Source organism: Procambarus clarkii, chromosome 57, assembly GCF_040958095.1.
Source record: "Procambarus clarkii isolate CNS0578487 chromosome 57, FALCON_Pclarkii_2.0, whole genome shotgun sequence".
Taxonomy (NCBI): domain Eukaryota; kingdom Metazoa; phylum Arthropoda; class Malacostraca; order Decapoda; family Cambaridae; genus Procambarus; species Procambarus clarkii.
In genome coordinates this window covers 7,321,645-7,339,152 of record NC_091206.1, presented here as the reverse complement: position 1 = coordinate 7,339,152, position 17,508 = coordinate 7,321,645, and the positions used below count along the sequence as shown (strand labels likewise).

At 44.2% G+C, this 17,508-nt stretch overlaps 2 protein-coding genes across 3 annotated transcripts in view; both read left to right on the top strand.

Annotated features, from left to right (window-relative positions):
* LOC138353341 (GATA-binding factor 2-like) overlaps nt 1-17,508 on the top strand; it is a 153,114-nt gene that overhangs the window by 86,585 nt on the left and 49,021 nt on the right. The window lies entirely within an intron of this gene.
* LOC138353301 (octapeptide-repeat protein T2-like) lies at nt 13,335-14,048 on the top strand. The gene has a single exon (XM_069306171.1). The coding sequence runs from the start codon at nt 13,335-13,337 to the stop codon at nt 14,046-14,048; it is 714 nt and encodes a 237-aa protein (XP_069162272.1).

The following is a 17,508-nucleotide window of genomic DNA, read 5'->3' as shown; positions in this document are numbered from 1 at the left end:
TGTTGTAATATTGCTTGTTGACCTTGGTCAACACCTATCAACTTGATAGACCTTCGTTGACCTTGGTCAACATTTGCTAAATATTTCCTAACAACAAACTGAGTTGAGACAAGCACTTCCTTCTCCTACACCTCACTTGCTTCTTCTATCTCCTCTTTTTCCCTTTTCGGTCCCTATTTTAACCTGTTAGATCTGGTAAGTGCAAATCTGCACGCGAATGTAATCTAACGTGTTAGATCTGCACGCGAAACGACTATAAAGTCTTTTCTTAGCTATGTGTTTCTATTAAACTATTATTAGTTTTACCATAGAATTGAAAAGTCTAGTCATTTATTATGCATCCCATACCCATCCCGTGGGCGGTGGTGGACCCCATTCCCATCCCGTGGACGGTGGTGGACCCATACCCATCCCGTGGGCGGTGGTGGACCCCATACCCATCCCCTGGGCGGTGGTGGACCCCATACCCATCCCCTGGGCGGTGGTGGACCCCATACCCATTCCCTGGACGGTGGTGAAAAAGGTTACAGACGCATATAAAGGGTTCAAGAACTGAACCCCATCATTTAAGGCCAAAAATTGTCGTACTAGAAAAGAGTAGGGGATCGCAAAATTTGCATACTGAATCTTAGGAAGACAGGCTCAATTATCACCTGAAATATTACAGCCACAATGTCACCTAAAATATTACACCCACAATGTCACCTAAAATATTGCACCCACAATGTCACCTAAAATATTACACCCACAATGTCACCTAAAATATTACACCCACAATGTCACCTAAAATATTACACTCACAATGTCACCTAAAATATTACACCCACAATGTCACCTAAAATATTACACCCACAATGTCACCTAAAATATTACACCCACAATGTCACCTAAAATATTACACCCACAATGTCACCTAAAATATTACAGCCACAATGTCACCTAAAATATTACACCCACAATGTCACCTAAAATATTACACCCACAATGTCACCTAAAATATTACACCCACAATGTCACCTAAAATATTACTCCCACAATGTCACCTAAAATATTACACCCACAATGTCACCTAAAATATTGCACCCACAATGTCACCTAAAATATTGCACCCACAATGTCACCTAAAATATTACACCCACAATGTCACCTAAAATATTACACCCACAATGTCACCTAAAATATTACACCCACAATGTCACCTAAAATATTACACCCACAATGTCACCTAAAATATTACACCCACAATGTCACCTAAAATATTACACCCACAATGTCACCTAAAATAACCCAAAACCCGGTAATATTCTTTCCCTGCCAACCCCAACCATTAAAAGCGCCTGGCTCTGAAATTTTCCCGAAAACTCCCTTCATTTTTCCCCGAATTGGCCGAGGCTCGGGGGAGCCAATATCGATGCTTGATGTACTGGAATAATATCACATAGACACCGTTTGGCACCTTCTTGCCCCGAATCCATCTACGCCTGGAGACTGGAAGGAGGGTCGGGGTTGGGGAAGCGGTGGGGGGGGGGGGGTGGAGAAAGCTCTCGTCCACCCCTATCCCCTGACACCCCCAACATCTCCCCCTGCCCCCCATCCCACCCTCTCCTTCCCCCCTTTTCAATCTGCCTGGTTGATGTGGTGGAATTATCAGTGGGTCCAGACGGCCGGCCTGACCGTCGACGGCCAATGATGGCTAGGTAGTGCGACGCCTGGAAGGAAGCGACGTCAATCAACTCGACGTCACTCCCTGGAGGTGCTGCTTGAGCCACGCCACCGGGGATCACTCCCTGGAGGTGCTGCTTGAGCCACGCCACCGGGGATCACTCCCTGGAGGTGCTGCTTGAGCCAGGCCACCGGGGACCACTCCCTGGAGGTGCTGCTTGAGCCACGCCACCGGGGATCACTCCCTGGAGGTGCTGCTTGAGCCACGCCACCGGGGATCACTCCCTGGAGGTGCTGCTTGAGCCACGCCACCGGGGACCACTCCCTGGAGGTGCTGCTTGAGCCAGGCCACCGGGGATCACTCCCTGGAGGTGCTGCTTGAGCCAGGCCACCGGGGACCACTCCCTGGAGGTGCTGCTTGAGCCACGCCACCGGGGACCACTCCCTGGAGGTGCTGCTTGAGCCACGCCACCGGGGACCACTCCCTGGAGGTGCTGCTTGAGCCACGCCACCGGGGATCACTCCCTGGAGGTGCTGCTTGAGCCAGGCCACCGGGGATCACTCCCTGGAGGTGCTGCTTGAGCCACGCCACCGGGGACCACTCCCTGGAGGTGCTGCTTGAGCCAGGCCACCGGGGACCGCTCCCTGGAGGTGCTGCTTGAGCCAAGCTACCGGGTATTTTGATGGTACCTAGTTTGCTTGGTAGTCAGTGAATACATTGGCTAGCAAAATGTTGTACCTGCTGGCTTCCCGGTATATCTGCTAGCTACCTTGTATAACTGATACGCTGCCGGGCTGTTTTCTACACATACTAGTTGTCAGATATACCCATTAGCTGCCAGCTATACGTTCTGACTGGCAGATATACCTACTAGCTCTCATATATACTTACTAGCTGTCAGGTATGCCTTTTAGTTGTTATATCATAACCAAAGGTTTCAGAGGTACTCATTAGATTGGTGTTACGCTCCTCTGTGAAACTTTATATCTGGAATCTGCCCTTCCGGCTTCCTGCTAGCTCATAAATCACTACTGTTTCATTGATAGTTTTGAAATTTGCTAATCTGGGGGACAGCTTTTGCAGAATTAACTTCGCAGTCATCTATGTTTGCTATTTTGTAACACTCGGAGATTGCATGTTTTCGTGACCCCCCCCCCCCCTCCCCCCTCGAAGGTCGCTTTTTCCGGAATCATTGAAGGGCGCTAATTTCGTGACCCTCGAAGACTTTATAATACAGTGACACCGTAAATGTATTTATTTTGATGACTCAAGATAAGAAAGTTCCGGTGTCATTAAAATATAAGGTCTTCGAGAAACGAAATTAGGAACTTTCAGGGGTCACGAAAATAGCGATCTTCAGAGGTTATGAAAATAGCGATCTTCAGGGGTTATGAAAATAGCGATATTCAGGGGTTACGAAAATAGCGATCTTCAGAGGTTATGAAAATAGCGATCTTCAGGGGTTATGAAAATAGCGATATTCAGGGGTTACGAAAATAGCGAATCTTCAGGGGTTATGAAAATAGCGATCATCAGAGGTCACGAAAATAGTGCCCTTCGCTAAATATCTGAAATGATAAACATATATTTAATATGTGCTTTATTTTACATCTGTTTTGCCCGACATCTGTAATATCCGATATCTGTTTATTTGATATCCGTATTATCCTATATCTGTATTAGCTGATATCGGCATTATCAGATATCTGTATTATCCGTTATATACGTATTATCCGATATCTGTAGTAAATGATACTTAAATTATCCGATATCTGTATTATCCGATATCTGTATTATCTGATATCAGTATTATACGAAATTTGCCTTTGCCGATATGTGTATTATGCAAATGTGTATTATTCCGTAATCTGCAGTATCATTAATTTGTATTATACGATATCAGTATTATGCATTATCTGTATTATCCGGCATATATATTTTCCGTTATCATATTATCCGATATATGTATTTTCCATTATCTTATTATCCGCTATCTGTAATTCCTGTTATCTGTAATATTCAGTATATGAATTATCCGTTAATTATCCACTAAATGTATAATATGATATCTGCATTCTTTGTTATACGTGTGTTATACATCTCTCTTATTCGACAATTTTTTACCCAATCCTTTCATGTCAGCTATACGGGATATCAGATAAGAGGTATATCTGATATCGCTCCTATCCGACCTATCTCCTATCCGTTCTCTCTTCTATTCGATCTCTCCAATTTGATCTCACTTCTATGCAATTTCTATCCTATTTGATCCCTCTCCAATGCGATTTCCTATCCGAGAGTAGACCTCTCCGAGACATTCAACCCGGTATTATCCTGATAAGGTTAAGATTTTGTAGGAAATCCTGAACTAAGTCTCATGTCATGGTGTGCAAGAGGCTCTCTGTGGAGGTTCGAGAGGTCTTCTGTGGAGGCTTTCTGTGGGGTGAGAGAGGCTCTCTGGGGGGAAGAGGGGGTGCGAGAGGCCCTCTCTGTGAGGGTGAGAGAGACTCTCTGGGGGGAAGAGGGGTGCGAGAGGCCCTCTCTGTGAGGGTGAGAGAGACTCTCTGGGGGGAAGAGGGGTGCGAGAGGCCCTCTCTGTGAGGGTGAGAGAGACTCTCTGGGGGGAAGAGGGGTGCGAGAGGCCCTCTCTGTGAGGGTGAGAGAGACTCTCTGGGGGGAAGAGGGGTGCGAGAGGCCCTCTCTGTGAGGGTGAGAGAGACTCTCTGGGGGGAAGAGGGGTGCGAGAGGCCCTCTCTGTGAGGTGAGAGAGACTCTCTGGGGGGAAGAGGGGTGCGAGAGGCCCTCTCTGTGAGGGTGAGAGAGAGAGACGGTCTGTGGGAGTACGTTGTGTCTTATGTTGGAGGTATGTAGCCAGGAGAGGCCAGCTGTGGAGAGGCGAATGGCCCCCTCTGTGAAAAATAAAGATGAAAAACCAAACTTAAATATTCCTAGGCCTAGTATAGCGTATATATGTTCTATATTAGGTCTATGATAACGTGTATTATGCCTAGTTTGCTAGGAGAGGTTAGGTTAGCTTAGGTCTTATATATTTATATGTTTCTGATGAAAATGATTCCAGTTTATTCAAATTTAATCAAACAAAATTCTACTATCTACTGGTTCATCACATCATATTGGTACTTTCGACCAAACAGTTACTATAAGTACTTTCGTTGATGATGGCCTGAAAAAATATAATAGCAACAAACTAGAAATTCCCAAACTTGCAGATTTGCATAGATTCGAAAAGCCTATAATGCTATCAACTTCCCAAGAGAATTAAATCTTATTAAATCACAAAGCTGGAATTAATCAATCAAAAATTATAATTTGATTCCAGGGCACCAGACGCCTCCAATGTATTAAGGATTAAAATAAGATCCGTGAAAGGCGCAATAAATTGGATATTTCATCTTCCGGGGCGTCTGGAAAAGCCGGGTAAATCTGCGAGCTTCCAGCAGGGACCTTCCAGCATCCTCGGTAGCAGCAGAAGAGGATCTGAGCTGCCTGGATTATGGAAACACCCGGGAAAGAAATACTCATTTTTTTATGGAACGCAATACGGATGAAGGGATCTCATGGGTTTGTTATTCATGGTGTTTTTATCTCTGGTTGTGTGAGGCGTGACGTTGATGAGGGGATGGGGTTGGGAGGGGATGTGAGGTAGTGGGTGGGATATGTAAGGGGGGTTTTGTTGGCAGGGTTGGAAGGGATGCAGGCTACTAAATATATGAAGGGAGGGGTACATTGGTAGAGGTTCTGAATCACGCTGGCTATATATATATATATATATATATATATATATATATATATATATATATATATATATATATATATATATATATATATATATATATATATTTATATATATATATATATATATATTTATATATATATATATATATATATATATATATATATATATATATATATATATAATATAAGAATTGGGGTGGTAGGAGAAGAAAATATCAAAGTGTTCAGTGAGGATCCACAAGGTCTTCTCTTAGTACTTATGTTCTTTTCCGGGGCTATGGGTCCCTACACTTGCACCAGTGGTGGTACCTCTCTCTCTCTCTCTCTCTCTCTCTCTCTCTCTCTCTATATATATATATATATATATATATATATATATATATATATATATATATATATATATATATATATATATATATATATATAGACAATTCCTAAGAAATCGTAAAGACATCATGTTCTTCTGAGACAAAATATATTTTATAGACAGCTGATGAACCTCTCACCAGTGACATGTATTTGGGCCTATAAATTCTCACTACCACAGATATGCAGCGAACAACATCCACTCAATGATTTTATTTCCGACTCAGTAAGTGAAGAGTCTTTCAGAACCTTTTCGTGAGGCTAGGAAAAAGAGATACCCACACTGACATTATCAGTAACACGAACATCACTTACATAATTTGGTTAAAATCGCTAAGATGAATTCATTTCTTTGAACACTTCATACCAATTATGAAAGTGGATATTTTTGTTTTTCAATAAAGAATAAATTACATTATAACAGCATAAAGTAGGGACTGAAGAGAGGCTAGTGGGGAATCGAGAAGGAAGAGGGAATTATCAGGGGAATTATCATTGGATGGGGTCAGGATAAGGATATGAGATGGGACGGGGGGGAAGGAATGGTGCCCAACCACTTGGACAGTCGAGGAACGGCCATTACGACTATATAGCACTAGGAAGGAGTCAGGATAAGGATTTAGAATGGGACGGGGGATAGGAATGGTCTGCCAACCACTTGAACGGTAGAACAGAAGATAACAGAAGGACAATATAGACCGGGTTTGGTGTTCGAAGGATTTATAGGATGACAAAGGATAACATAAGATCTTTAGAATAAAGAAAACTGCAAGAGATTGACTCTTACGAGGAAATTTCTATTTGTATAAACCCAAACTCATTCAAATGTATGTTTATCTTGCTCTTACAACAATCCAGCTATTCCACATTTATTAAATTACCCGGTAATTGGTAATATAATGGAAGGAGATTGAGTGGGAAAGCTACGAAATCGCAAGCCTTAAATAAGTTAGCGGAGATGATGGAGCGAGGTTGACGGAATGTGTGATGATAGTACGTTGAATCGGGTGTAATCGAGTCTGAGGGTAAGAAGATAATATAGAGAGTAATTAGCATGACAAATCGCTAAACCAAGATGATAATACAGTGCACTGGAAAGATCTACAAGGACAGCCTTAATTCTGCGATCTGAAGACGGTTATCTTGAGGCTATCTTGAGATGTTGACCAGACCACACACTAGAAGGTGAAGGGACGACGACGTTTCGGTCCGTCCTGGACCATTCTCAAGTCAATTGTGAGACTTGAGAATGGTCCAGGACGGACCGAAACGTCGTCGTCCCTTCACCTTCTAGTGTGTGGTCTGGTCAACATACTTTAGCCACGTTATTGTGACTCATCGCCTGCATATCTTAAGATTATTTCGGGGCTTAGCGTCCCCAGGGCCCGATCCTCGACCAGGCCTTCTTTTTGTTACACACCCCTCAGGAAGCAGCTCGCAGCAGCTGTCTAACTCCCAGGTACCTATTTACTGCTAGGTGAACAGATGCATTAGGGTCAAAGAAATTCTGCCCATTTGTTTCCGCCTCCACCGGGGATCGAACCCGGAATCTCAGGACTACAAAAGACCACCTTTCCTACGGTGTGTAGGAAAGGTGCCTCAACTATTTTGACCACGGGTAATCGAACGTCTAAATGGAAACACTCTAAATCGAACAGTCTAAGTGGATGGACGGAGGAGAAAAACAATACAAAAAAGAGAGACTTAAGTGTGAGAAGTTACAGGAAAAAAACGAGGTGACTATTGCAACGTGTAAACTGTTTGAGACCTGACAACTTTGCAGGAGCAATTCACACAATTGATGACACCAGGACACACACACACACACACACACACACACACACACACACACACACACATACACACACACACGTGATCCGCTCCAGTCCTTGTACAAATAAATCAGTGTTTGATCCAATTTATGTGATAATGTCTCTCCAAGGGATCCTTGAGTCCATTGTGTGCTCTGTATAATCCTGTATAATTCCAGATTATAGGAGAATCATCCCTCGTGCCTGCTTGTACCCGGGGAATTATAGATCTGTGGGAGGGGTGTGTGAGTAGTGTGGCGAGCCAGCGACAAGCTGCCAGGGACTGTGAGCTGAGATTGCTTGCATGGTACCACGGCGTGTGAGCTGAGATTGCTTGCATGGTACCACACGTTGTCCCATCTCACGTCTCTATAGCGACTGTGTGTTGCCGCCCGACAGAGAATTTGCAGCTTCGGAAATTGGAGAATTGTATTTATTTGTAAGTGGAATAAGCCAATTTATATTATTATACTGCTTGTGTTTGCTCATTCACGGTGTTATATGTTGGAGTTTTTCTTCAATTAAATTTTGGAAGTAGGGATTATCCCATGGATTAGGGAGCATGTTAGGTAAACACTTATCCACGATTTCAGAATTAAATAAACAGCTACTTAACCTCGTATCCCAGCTACTTGACCTCGTATCCCAGCTTCTTGACCTCGTATCCCAGCTACTTGACCTCGTATCCCAACTTCTTGACCTCGTATCCCAGCTACTTGACCTCGTATCCCAGCTTCTTGACCTCGTATCCCAGCTACTTGACCTCGTTTTCTTTTTAAGTGCTTCCCTGCATTCCTTAATGAGCCACGGCCTGACCTATCTATCCCCTTGACCGCGTGGAATTCGTTCTGGTGACTATCTATATATCTATATCTATCTATTTGTCGAGGAATTTCGAAAATTAGAATGTTGATTAGCGAATTGTACAATGGGTGGACTGATATGTGTTGTTTCATATATATAGAGAGAAAAAGAGTGAATGTACTCGATGTTGTTGAAATGCTGGGGATACACAGGTTGATCTGTCACTCTAGGGGGAGTGCAGGAGGTGACAGTCACTCTGGGGGGGAGGGGAGAGTGCAGGAGTCCTTGAAGCGCAAGTGTGAGTTGTAAAAGAGATTCTCTGATCGTATCTCTTGCCGTTGTTTACGAGGGAGACAAACGGGACAGGAGGCGACCCTCAAAATGCATTAAATACACAAACAGAGAGATATCAGAATCTCCAGCTTGGCGTCTCGAGAGACACTCCGGTGTTAATTTAGGGTAAGTTAACTTACCCTAAACATTGTTTAGTGGGTTAACTGAATTCAGAAAATTCATTAATTCCCAATCATTAATTCAGAAAACTGAATGATTGGGAGAAGGGGAGTCTCTCATTTCGCAATGGCCAATGACAAGAGAGTTCTAATGACACATATATATGTCAATCCTGGACAATAAGAGACAAGGGAGCTGATGACTGGCATCACCAGTGTCAGCCAGGAGGAGTTCTGACGTCGCCTGGTATATTTCCACCCTTTCACTGATACCCACTGACCTCCTACCCACCCCACACTAATACCCAAATACCTCCGTCACACCTCCAACGCCCCATAACCCCCCCTTGGGCTGCGAGAACCTCTACATAGCCTACGGCAAACCTACATCTACAGCCCCCCTTCTCCCCGGTGATACCCAGCCTTGCCATCCATACCTATACCCACGCCAACACTCAAAGTCGCAAGTAAGTAATTATCAAAAGAAGGCACCAAGCTGGGAAGGCTATGTAGCAAAGGCGCAAGCCCATCCAACCTCAGTCACCCACACCGCTTGGGGCAGTTCATTTATTATGCACCCCATACCCATCTTGTGGGCGGTAGTGGAAAGGGTTACAGAGGTACATAATGGGGCAGAAATACCTATATATATATATATATATATATATATATATATATATATATATATATATATATAATATATATATATATATATATATAATATATATATATATATAACCGTTACCTTAACCGTACCGTACATGATACCTTAACCACTCGACCATCACGACCGGACAAAAGATGATGGTAGCCAAGGCTATATCCCCATCATCCCGCCGGCACTCTGATGGTAATCTTGGGCATAGTATTTTATCAAATCATCTCATTTTGGGGGGGCACACGTGCGGAACACAAATGCAAACAAGCCTGAATGGTCCCCAGGCATATATGCAACCGAGAACTCACACCCCAGAAGGGACTCGAACCCATACTGCCAGGAGTAAATATATATGATGTAGCAGATATAACAAACCATAGGAAGTTCAGCATATGACGTTAGCAAAACTAAATTCAGTGTCAGAGTAGTTAACAGATGGAATGTATTAGGCAGAGATGTGGTGGAGGCTGACTCCATACACAGTTTCAAATGTAAATATGATAGAGCCCAGCAGGCTCAGGAATCTGTACATCAGTTGATTGACAGTTGAGAGGCGGGACCAAAGAGCCAAAGCTCAACCCCTTTCCTTCCCCTCTAGGTGAGTATAAGGCACGTGATGGAGGCAAGAGGATGCGTTCTTTGTCACCAGGATGAACGGAGGGTTCTCCGGAAGATTGGCAACTATCGTCCTGGAAACAATAAAAGCGAGTCATAAATTAAGTGTGTGTGGGATGAGCTTGGGGAGAGGGACAGGGGGAGAGGGACAGGAGCAGAGGGACAGGGGGCAGAGGGACAGGGACAGAGGGACAGGGGCAGAGGGACAGGAGCAAAGGTACAGAGGGACAGGGAGAGGGACAGGAGACATGGACCAGGGTTAAATCTTGGGCCAGTCTGTGAAAGGGTGATGAGTGGGGGATGGAAAGGAAGGGGGGGGAGGCATGGGCCAAGCAGGGATTCGAACAGAGTGGGGAGGAATTTGGAGCCAGCCTGTGCAGGAAAAAAGTGGGATGGGAGCGATATGAAAGGGTAGAAAGGGATGGGGGAGCTGCGACCCAACAGCAATGGAGCTGAGAGATGGAATGGAAGGGGGGAATAACGGAAATAAGAGAGGGAACGGAATGGCGAGAAACGGAGATGGGAGATGGAACGGGAGGGTGATTAACATAGATTGAAGAGAGAGAACCTCAGGGTGATTCAACTTTTACTTTAAATGGAAGAAGCAAAGAGGTCTAAACCAGTCTATAATAGGGATGAAGAGGGACGCCCACACCTACCAATAGTGAAGAGGAGAAAATGGAAGAGAGAGGGGGTATGAAAGCTGCCACGAGGAGAGAGCAGAATCGCCACAAATCCCCTAACACGTGTAGAGAAAGGAAGAGAGACAACGATGGAAGATTCTGCATCACCTGGATGCTGTAGATAAACCGGAGAGAGAGAGAGAGAGAGAGAGAGAGAGAGAGAGAGAGAGAGAGAGAGAGAGAGAGAGAGAGAGAGAGAGAGAGAGAGAGAGGTGGGGGAGGGGGACACACTGGAGTTATGAGACTGGTGTGTGCTACTGTTAATTATACATAATGAGAGTTTATAGCGCCGTTGTGTGTGGCAGGAGTGAGGCGGCCCGGTAATGAAGCTACCGTCTTGAGGGACACGCACACGCGTGCACATGCGCCTGCTAGCACACGCTCACGCACACGCCTACACACCCGCATGCCAGTACATGCTTGCCCATATAGAAGTACACAGTCACGCACATACACACGCTCAGGGGGCATATGTACGCATATGTCAGGCAGGCATATGTACGCATGTGCTTGGACATATACACGCACACGATCAGCCATATGCAAGTTGGAAAGGTGGGATCCAAGAGCTAAAGCCTGTTGACCAGACCACACACTAGTAGGTGAAGGGACGACGACGTTTCGGTCCGTCCTGGACCATTCTCAAGTCGATTGTGTTAAAGCCTAAAGTCTGACTCTGCCGGCAAACTTGACTCTCAGCCACCAGGCGTCCCTATATCGGGGCGCCTGGTGGCTGAGTGGACAGCACTCAGGGCTCGTAATCCTGGGGACCGGGGTTCGATCCCTAGCGATGGCGGAAAACAAATGGGCATTCTTTCACTCTGATGCCACTGGTAACTAGCAATAAATGTGTTCCTGGGGGTTAAACAGCTGTTACGGGCTGCTTCCTGTGTGAGTATTCACCTAGTTGTATCCATCTAGTTGCATTCACCTAGTTGTATTCACCTAGTTGTGCTTGCCGGGGTTGAGCTCTGCTCTTTCGGCCCGCCTCTCAACTGTCAATCAATCAACATTGTGTGGTGTGGGAAAAAAAGTAGTAAGCAGTTAGTAAAACAGTTGATTGACAGTTCAGAGGCGGGCCGAAACAACAAAGCTCAACCCCCACAAACACAACTAGGTGAATACAACTAGGTGAATACACACACACACACACACACACACACACACACGCAAAGTTGATGAGAAGAGTTGTGACAGATGAGGATTGCAGGATCCTCCAAAAGGATCTGAACAGGTTGCAGAAATGGCTACTGGAATTCAACACGAGCAAATGTAAAGTTATGGAAATGGGACTAGGAGATAGGAGACCAAAGGGACAGTACACAATGAAGGGGAACAGCCTACCTGTGACGACGCGAAAAAGAGACCTGGGTGTGGACGAAACACCTAATCTATCTCCTGAGGCACATATAAATAGGATAACGACAGCAGCGTACTCTACACTGGCAAAAGTTAGAACATCATTCAGAAACCTAAGTAAGGAGGCATTTAGGGCGCTCTACACTGCCTACGTGAGGCCCGTCTTAGAGTATGCCGCCTCATCATGGAGTCCCCATCTGAAGAAGCATATAAGAAACTGGAAAAGGTTCAGAGGTTTGCAACGAGACTCGTCCCAGAGCTACGAGGGATGGGGTATGAGGACCGCCTGAGGGAACTATGCCTTACGACACTAGAAAGAAGAAGGGAGAGGGGGGGACATGATAGGAACGTATAAAATACTCAGAGGGATTGACAGAGTGGACATAGACGAAATGTTCACACGGAATAGTAACAGAACGAGGGGACATGGGTGGAAGCTGGAAACTCAGATGAGTCACAGGGATGTTAGGAAGTTTTCTTTTAGCGTGAGAGTAGTGGGAAAATGGAATGCACTTAAGGAACAGGTTGTGGAAGCAAATACTATTCATTATTTTAAAACCAGGTATAATAGGGAAATGGGACAGGAGTCATTGCTGTAAACAACCGATGCTCGAAAGGCGAGATCCAAGAGTCAATGCTCGATCCTGCAGACACAACTAGGTGAGTACACACACACACACACACACACACAAATACAGCCAAATTACGCCTGAATCATTTAATAACTAAAAATAATAACATGAGAGAACAGAAAGATTGTACTGTATACAGGGCCAGCCTTATTCACGGAGGGAATAAGAGAGACTGACAATTATTAAAGGATTAATTAAACTTAGTTAACAGCACAATCACTAACAATTAGGATAATTAAACTCTGGGACGTGCAATTTGCCCACGGACGTAGCTCACGAGTAATGAGGGGTGATAACTCAGTTATTACATAACATTATTTTCAAGAATAACTTATGTCTGCTAGACATCAAAGGAAACAAAACAAAACAAAAAAGTCACTAATGAGAGCTTAGAAAATTTAATTTTGTATCATGTCCTTTAAACGTTTATATTTTTTTTTTCAACCAAATAGTTTTTAAAAACATTGTTTCTTGTATATTATTTTTATATTAAATAGTTTATTCTTTAATCGCTAATGTGACAAAGTTCGCGAATATGGCACAGCTGGCACTACTTTTGGTCCGGGATCGCGCCAGCATTGAGCATGTCAGAGACCGTGAGAGCATACCAGAGATCGCGAGAGCATGCCAGAGATCGCGAGAGCATGCTAGAGATCGCGAGAGTATGCCAGAGTCCGCGAGAGCATACCAGAGACCGCGAGAGCATGCCAGGTACCGCGAGAGCATGCCAGAGACCGCGAGAGCATGCCAGAGACCGCGAGAGCATGCCAGAGACCGCGAGAGCATGCCAGAGACCGCGAGAGTATGCCAGAGACCGCGAGAGCATGCCAGAGACCGCGAGAGCATACCAGAGACCGCGAGAGCATACCAGAGACCGCGAGAGCATGCCAGAGACCGCGAGAGTATGCCAGGTACCGCGAGAGCATACCAGAGACCGCGAGAGCATACCAGAGACCGCGAGAGCATACCAGAGACCGCGAGAGCATACCAGAGACCGCGAGAGCATGCCAGAGACCGCGAGAGCATACCAGAGACCGCGAGAGCATACCAGAGACCGCGAGAGCATACCAGAGACCGCGAGAGCATGCCGGAGACCGCGAGAGCATGCCAGAGACCGCGAGAGCATGCCAGAGACCGCGAGAGCATGCCAGAGACCGCGAGAGCATACCATGCAGAGATCGCGCGAACAAGGCAGTCGACAACCTGGCTAATAGAACCAATGACTTTGAACCTTACGCTAATCCCTTAATAAGCAATTACAATAGCCAAACAACCTATGCCCGAGTACCCACTCAATTAGGGTCCAATTAAGCTCGATTATTGGCTAATTACGTATGCAACCTAATTAATTACGAGGCAATAATGCGTAGGCCAGTCTAGTCGCGTCTGGTACGCAAGTAATTTGTGGCAATGCGGTTACAAGTTATAGATGAGTTTGCTCCTCCAATTGGATCGTGTATGCTCGTTTGCAACTTGAAATTATAAATTGCTGTGTAGTTCGCGACTAGAATATATATATATATATATATATATATATATATATATATATATATATATATATATATTCAGTTGCATATTGTCCTGGGGACCATTCAGGCTTGTTCGCATATATATATATATATATATATATATGTGAACCTATACCCTATATATAGGGTTCGAGTCTCCTGGTGGGAAAGTGTTCTAAAGTTGTATACTTGACTCTCGTGTTTAGGAGAGTTGTGCCTTAAGCATAGACACTGTGTCTTCCCATATTAACAGGGACTTGATGAAATTAACGTCTAAATGACCCCTCACTTGCTCTAGTGCTCTTATGAGGTGGTGATCTTTGTGGTATTTAAATACTCCGAAATTACCATCTCTTTTAAGGGTCTGAGCAGGTGGTGGAGAGGGTTAAGGCGTACCTGTTATGCCAGTTGCTGGAAGGCTTCTGTGCTGGCTAGGGTTCGAGTCTCCTGGTGGGAAAGTGTTCTAAAGTTGTATACTTGACTCTCGTGTTTAGGAGAGTTGTGCCTTAAGCATAGACACTGTGTCTTCCCATATTAACAGGGACTTGATGAAATTAACGTCTAAATGACCCCTCACTTGCTCTAGTGCTCTTATGAGGTGGTGATCTTTGTGGTATTTAAATACTCCGAAATTACCATCTCTTTTAAGGGTCTGAGCAGGTGGTGGAGAGGGTTAAGGCGTACCTGTTATGCCAGTTGCTGGAAGGCTTCTGTGCTGGCTAGGGTTCGAGTCTCCTGGTGGGAAAGTGTTCTAAAGTTGTATACTTGACTCTCGTGTTTAGGAGAGTTGTGCCTTAAGCATAGACACTGTGTCTTCCCATATTAACAGGGACTTGATGAAATTAACGTCTAAATGACCCCTCACTTGCTCTAGTGCTCTTATGAGGTGGTGATCTTTGTGGTATTTAAATACTCCGAAATTACCATCTCTTTTAAGGGTCTGAGCAGGTGGTGGAGAGGGTTAAGGCGTACCTGTTATGCCAGTTGCTGGAAGGCTTCTGTGCTGGCTAGGGTTCGAGTCTCCTGGTGGGAAAGTGTTCTAAAGTTGTATACTTGACTCTCGTGTTTAGGAGAGTTGTGCCTTAAGCATAGACACTGTGTCTTCCCATATTACAGGGACTTGATGAAATTAACGTCTAAATGACCCCTCACTTGCTCTAGTGCTCTTATGAGGTGGTGATCTTTGTGGTATTTAAATACTCCGAAATTACCATCTCTTTTAAGGGTCTGAGCAGGTGGTGGAGAGGGTTAAGGCGTACCTGTTATGCCAGTTGCTGGAAGGCTTCTGTGCTGGCTAGGGTTCGAGTCTCCTGGTGGGAAAGTGTTCTAAAGTTGTATACTTGACTCTCGTGTTTAGGAGAGTTGTGCCTTAAGCATAGACACTGTGTCTTCCCATATTAACAGGGACTTGATGAAATTAACGTCTAAATGACCCCTCACTTGCTCTAGTGCTCTTATGAGGTGGTGATCTTTGTGGTATTTAAATACTCCGAAATTACCATCTCTTTTAAGGGTCTGAGCAGGTGGTGGAGAGGGTTAAGGCGTACCTGTTATGCCAGTTGCTGGAAGGCTTCTGTGCTGGCTAGGGTTCGAGTCTCCTGGTGGGAAAGTGTTCTAAAGTTATATATATATATATATATATATATATATATATATATATATATATATATATATATATATATATATATATATATATATATATATATATATATATACATATATATGCAGAATAACCACATATGAAAAATAGAAAATGCTTAACGCGTTTTCGGCTGATTCGCCTTCATCAGAGCAAAGTAGAATGAAGATAAGATTGCTGATCAGACCTTTATATCCGCCTGGGCAGATCACCTGACCACCAAAAATAAGTGGAGGAAAGGAATTATAAGAAAGAAGGTAACTGCAGAAGGCCTATTGGCCCATACAAGGCAGCTCCTATTAATATCTCCAAGTGCCATACGTGTTTAAATGATTGCTATATTGTTTTGACGTGCTATATTGAGGCTTAAATAGGGATCCAACTTGTACATACCGGGGCTCACATTAAGGCTGTGAGCCTTAATGTGCTACCTTATGTGCTAATGCTCACAGCATTCATACGCCATTCGTACAGCCCAGCAATCCAGTGCATTGTATTTACATTCCAGTTTATGTAATCATTCTATCGACTTCACAGGGGCAAAATGTATTGTTAAAAGTAAGGATTTTGTTGAACGAAACGTGATCGAGTCTGCTCTGATCAAACATTGTAACAACAGCCTTAATGTGAGCCCCGGTATGTACAAGTTGGATCCCTATTTAAGCCTCAATATAGCACGTCAAAACAATATAGCAATCATTTAAACACGTATGGCACTTGGAGATATTAATAGGAGCTGCCTTGTATGGGCCAATAGGCCTTCTGCAGTTACCTTCTTTCTTATAATTCCTTTCCTCCACTTATTTTTGGTGGTCAGGTGATCTGCCCAGGCGGATATAAAGGTCTGATCAGCAATCTTATCTTCATTCTACTTTGCTCTGATGAAGGCGAATTAGCCGAAAACGCGTTAAGCATTTTCTATTTTTCATACGTGGTTATTCTGCATACTTGGATCAGTGTTTTTGTGATCATTGTTGCATATATATATATATATATATATATATATATATATATATATATATATATATATATATATATATGGATATATGAATATTCTGGATCTTACCCCTTCCCATCATCCTCCCCTTCCATCCCCTCTTCTCCCCTTCCACAGTCTCTTTCCCCTCTATACAATCCTCCTTCAACGCTCTTTTGTTAAATTCTACCGGAGAATAGAGGTTAACTTTTGGGTGGGAGGGATGAAAGGAAGGGAGGCTAGTGCGTGGGAGGGGGAACTTTAAGAGCTGTTGCCGCCATGGGAGGAGGGGTTTATGGTGGTGGGAAGGTGGAGGGGTCGTAGGGGACTTTATGGAAGAGTTACTATGGGAGGAGGGTGGTGGGATTGTGGTAAATAAATCTATGGGAGTGAGGTCGTTAGTGTTACTCCCGACAGAGCCTCGTGGGTGTCACTACAACCATGGGAGAACCCCCCATGGTAACGTGGCTACAACCATGAGAGAACTCCCATGGGTTCTTCATCATTGTCCACAAATACATCACTAATGTCCAAAATACAAATTTACGAAGCTGATATACAATAAATTCTTAAAATACAAGCGTAT